We start from the raw sequence: 5,118 nt of genomic DNA on the forward strand, positions 1-5,118 counted from the left end.
AATTTAAATTTTAAACATATTAAAAAATTAGTATCAGAATCAAATTAACGATTTTAAAAATATAACCATATTTTTTAATAATGATAACATTTTTAATCTATGCCAAATGTCAGAAAATCTAATACATCTCTATTCAATACACAAGATCAAATATTTTTATGTAAAGACGTTTCTTTAATTTGCTTAAGTATCCACCATCGTTTTATTGTTGGTATTAATGCTATGAATGATACTAATGTAAAATCCATACTACAGTTAAATATTGATGCATTGTAAAAAGTTGTTGGTACTTATCCATTCATATAAACAGTTGTTACCTGAAACATGAAAAAGTCTTATTGTACAATGTATAAGATTGTCCCATATTTTACTTTCTAGAGGCCTAATAATCTTATTATTTTTCTAGTCCATATTAACAAATTTCACTTAAAGGTAAAAAGCTATTATGTTTGTGTGCTTACATAAATGTTATTAAACTGTTATATATAATTCAAAAGGAATTAAAACTTCAATAAATATGGTTTATATTGTAATCACACAAACAATAAATACTAACTAAATGATATTTAGTTATACTTTAGACTCATAGTGTATGGCCTGTCCTACACTCAGATCATGTACTTAATCTACTTTATATTATTTATATATAGTTTATTTATAAAAAGATTAATATATATTTATTAAAAAAATTAATTTACTTTAAATATTTTTTTTAAATAAAAGATAAATTAACAATTATGTAAAGTTAAAATTAACTATTCAAAATATTTTTTAATATGTTTATGTTGTATTCACACAAAAAACGAATATTAACTAAGTCACATTTAGTTATATTATTAGATCCCTAGTGTATGACATGTGTGTCGTGTACTTAATTTATCTATTGTATTTATGTTGTTTCATAAATCTTTTTTATTTTTTATTTTCTTAATCTATGTGCAAAGGAGTTCATATAGGAATAATTTTTTTTTCACATTACACGAATTGAGTGAATAATATTCTTTTAATATTTGTTGTTTAATCTAATTACAAAAAATAAGTATATAAAATTTAGAGTGGTTAATATTAATTTGTATGTTTTTTATGGAGGAAAAATGTCGGTAAAGATTTTTACAAAAATATCGCGTTGCAAGTATAGTTCTAAACCGACAATTAATCCTCAATCAATGTTTAAATTGTTTGTCACTTAAGCAAACCCAATAAAATTAACCGAAGTATTTAAATCTCGGGTCGTCTCTCAAAGAATTACAGGGAGGTGTAGTTTATTATTGGTTATGAGATTGTATCTTTTTGGGGTTTTGAGTTTAATAAGCAAGGAATGTAAATAACAAGGAAAATAACTAACAACTAAGAAAAGTCCTAGCAAGGGTTGAGAATCGGAATTCCTATCCTCATTATCATTGTCAATTGTGATGGAAATTGTAAATTGCTCTCACTTAGTTAACCTCTAACAATTGAAGGTAAGTCAAGTGAGCAATTCAACTTGAGTTCACAAGTCCTAATCAAAGACTAGAGTTAGTGAAGCTCAAGCCAACTAACAACTTTCAATCACCAACCAACAAGAGACTTGACAATTCAAGAGTCTCCGAATTATTCAAATCAAGCTAAGAATACAAAAATCTAATTTAAAATCTAACCAAGTATTTTATCAAATATTTGGTAGGCACAAAATAAAAGCATGGTAAAATTACAATAATAGTAAAATCTAACAACTACCAATTGAAAGAAATTAACAATGAGAACTGAAGAAAGCAATATCAACATGAACATATAAATTGCATTAATGAAAATTGAGAGTAACACATGAACTCATAAACTAAATTAGCAAAATAAAGAAATCAATAAGGGAAGTAGATAACTAAAGTACTAGAACAAATAAAAGTAAGAGAAAACTAAATTATAGGAAGATTGAAATCTGAACCTAAGGGGAAATTGAAAGAAGAAACCCTAAACTTAGAGAGAGGAGATAACCTCTCTCTCTAGAATTATACATCTAAACCTAAAGTGTGAATGAATGAAAGTGTATTATTCCCCTTCCAGCTTCACTCTGTAGCCTCTAATATGTATTTTGGGCCTGAAACTAGGTCAAAAGCAGCCCAGAAATAGCCTACAGTGTTTTTTGTTTAATGCAGCACGAGACGCTCTGTCACGTGTACGCGTCGCCCACGCGTACGCGTCGCTTGAACTTGGCATTGGCCATGCGTAGGCGTCAGCCACGCGTACGCGTCGTCCATGCGTACGCGTCGTTGACAGCTTCTCAAAACTTCAATTTCTTGTGTTCCTTCCACTTTTGCATGCTTCCTTTCCATCCTCTAAGCCATTCCTGCCCTATAAACCCTGAAAATACTTAACAAACATATCACGGCATCGAATGGTAATAAGAGAGAATTAAAATTAGCAAATTTAAGGCCAAAGAAGTGTAAGACCCAGAACTTTTGAAAAAGGGCTATTATTAGCTAATTTCAAATTCAGTACTTCCACAGCTTTAATTTCAGAAATTTCTTTATTAAATAAATTTAGAGCAAGTTTTGATTAATTGAATTTGAAATAATTAGGATTTATTATCCAATCTTATAATTATTGGGTTATTTCCTATATTTGCATTATAAAGTTGATAGTTATGAAATAATAAGGATTTTATATGATATGGACTAAATAATCAATATTTTAATATATTGATATTGCTATTTTGGAAAATAGAGAAATTAATTATATTATTTCTAAATTTTGGATTTGGACATTTTATTGAAAATAATTTGTGAAATTGATGAGAAAATAGTATTTTCTATATATAATTAGTATTGGATTTAATTTGGGTTTCAATTATTATATTATTCCCAATTTTATGTGAAATTACCAAAATACCATTAACCCTAAGTTTCAAAAACATGAAACCCTAATCTCTAATCCTAACAGCCACCGAACCTTCCCCCCAAACACCCAGCAGCGGCAGCACACGCACACAAAGCTTCCTTTCTCTCTGAAAGAATGAAAAAAAAGAAAGAAGAATGGGGGTAAGGGGAAGGGGCCGCGGAATAAGGGAGAAGGAGGGGAAGACTCGCGCTGGCGTGCTAGTCTCACCGCCGCCATCGCGCCGTCGTCCTGCTCAGCGCTGCCGTCCCATCTTGCCGCGCCACCATGCCATGCTTTGAGGGCTGTCACGCAAGGGAAGAGAGAACAGAACATGCCGCCGCGCCCTGCCGTCGATCCGCGTCTCGCCGTCGCGCCACCGTCCCCGTGCCGCCATCATTCGGTCCATCCGCGAGTCGCCGAGCCAGGCTGAGAGAAAGGGAGACGCGCGAAGGAGAGAACGGATCTGAGGCCGAGCTGAGGTCCAACCACCGCATCGGAGTCCTTCCGCGTTGCCGCCGTACGCGCCATGACCTCCAGCCGCGCCGTTGCCAGTTGTGCTTACTCTGCCGCCGTGAAGCCCACCTGCTGTTGGGAACCTTATCGCCGCTCATGGGGTGCGCCAGTAAGCCTCTGCCGCCGGAAAACATCACTGCTGCTGTGTCGCCGGAGCTTCTGGCCGAGCCTCAACTGCCGGGAACGCCGCTGCCGCCACCGAGCTCCATTGCCGGTAAGGCTTTTAAGTTGAGTTTCCCTTCTGTTGAGTTTCCTGGAACTTCATCGTCGCTGCGTGTGGTTCAGATCGCCGCTGCTGCTTGGGGCTGACTGCCGGGGCTACCGCCCAACCGATTCAGAGGGCACTACGGTTCGGTTCAGCCGTTCTTTCTTAGTTTCAGTAAGTATTCCTGTTTCGAGAGCTCTGCGTTAGTGTTCTGTTCCGTGTAATAAAGTAATTGTGATGTTGATGGTTCTAGGAGTTAGAACCCGAGTTTACTTGTGGCGTTGAGGCTGTTTCTACTATTGAGAAAGACACGCGGAACCGGGATTTTGATTGTTGATTTCGGGTTGAGGCGGAAAGGACTCTGTGACGCGTTTGAGTTATGGAATTTGCGTTTTGAGGTAGGGGCGCTTTTTGAAAACTACAGTTTATTATTGGAATTATTACATATGGATACTGATGTGAGATATGGTGTAATTAGTGATTGTATCTGCCTTATGTATTATTTGATTGACTCGAACAATTATGGATGTTGGCTTGGCTGAATTGTTGTGTGGCTTGTGAAATGTAATGTTTGAAGTTGATTCTTTAAATATTTGAAATGAGTTTAATCCGTTGAGGATTGGTTTGAATTGAGTCAATTATTTTGATGATGTGAAAGATAGAATGCTCTTGAAATCCAGCCTGGGTTGCTTTAACTGCTCTGGTTTTGATAAATGATTTATTGCGCAACTGATTCTTTAAAGCTTTATAAATGAGTTAAATCGGTTGATATTGAGTTGATTTTTGAAATGGTTTCCTTGAGGTATGCCATTGAGGCAACTGTTGGATTTATCTTGCTTTTGAATTGATTTCTGGTTTTGAGCTGTTGAAAAGGAATGAGAAACGGTTTAGTTGGGACCCGAACCGGGTGGCAAAAGTCCAAGTTTTAGGGGAGGTGCTGTCAAAATTTCTATAAAATCCAAGTCTTTATTGAAATGTTGTCTGGAAAATGATGAGTTAAAGACTTCTGCTATTTTATTTGAATTATCAAGAAAAGGATGATTCATGCTTTCGAAATGAGTTAGTAAAGAGGAAATTGTGATTTAGTCTTGCTTCTTAAGAAAGGCATTGTATCTCTTTCAAGAGAAAGTTATTTAGATGAAACTTGTGTTTTAAAGCTGTTTGAATGCGAAAAGGGTTTATGCCTTTGAATTTGACTTGGGGGTTTCAATTAAAGAAGTTTCAATGACTTTGAAAGAACCTGAATGTCTATTGACAAGTTTTATTTAGAAATGTTTTGAGAAAGGTTTTAAGTACTCTTTGAACTCTGAACTTTTGCAAGAATAAAACAATTTTGAACAGTTGAAACGCTTTAGAATTTATCATGGGGGTTGAAGCTGGTTTTACCTAAGTAAAGGAAACGGCTTTGAAAGAAGTAAATGATTATGTGACTCGGTTTGGCTTAGATCCTATTTTATTACTCAAATCGGAAAGCCAAGGTTTTAATGATTTTAAATAAATTCGGCGAAATGAGTTATGCTATTCTCCCCTAAAGACTTGGGACTCTG

The 5,118-nt window shown here is 35.2% G+C and overlaps 1 protein-coding gene across 1 annotated transcript in view; it reads left to right on the top strand.

Moving 5' to 3' along the window:
• Nucleotides 3,017-5,118, top strand: part of LOC110264669 — a 6,844-nt gene continuing 4,742 nt past the window's right edge. Inside the window, exon 1 of the mRNA XM_021106753.1 lies at nt 3,017-3,585. Coding sequence (XP_020962412.1) covers nt 3,139-3,585 — 447 coding nt within the window. The 5' untranslated portion in view covers nt 3,017-3,138. The remainder of the gene's footprint in view (nt 3,586-5,118) is intronic.

This window comes from Arachis ipaensis, chromosome B07 (genome assembly GCF_000816755.2).
Source record: "Arachis ipaensis cultivar K30076 chromosome B07, Araip1.1, whole genome shotgun sequence".
NCBI lineage: Eukaryota > Viridiplantae > Streptophyta > Magnoliopsida > Fabales > Fabaceae > Arachis > Arachis ipaensis.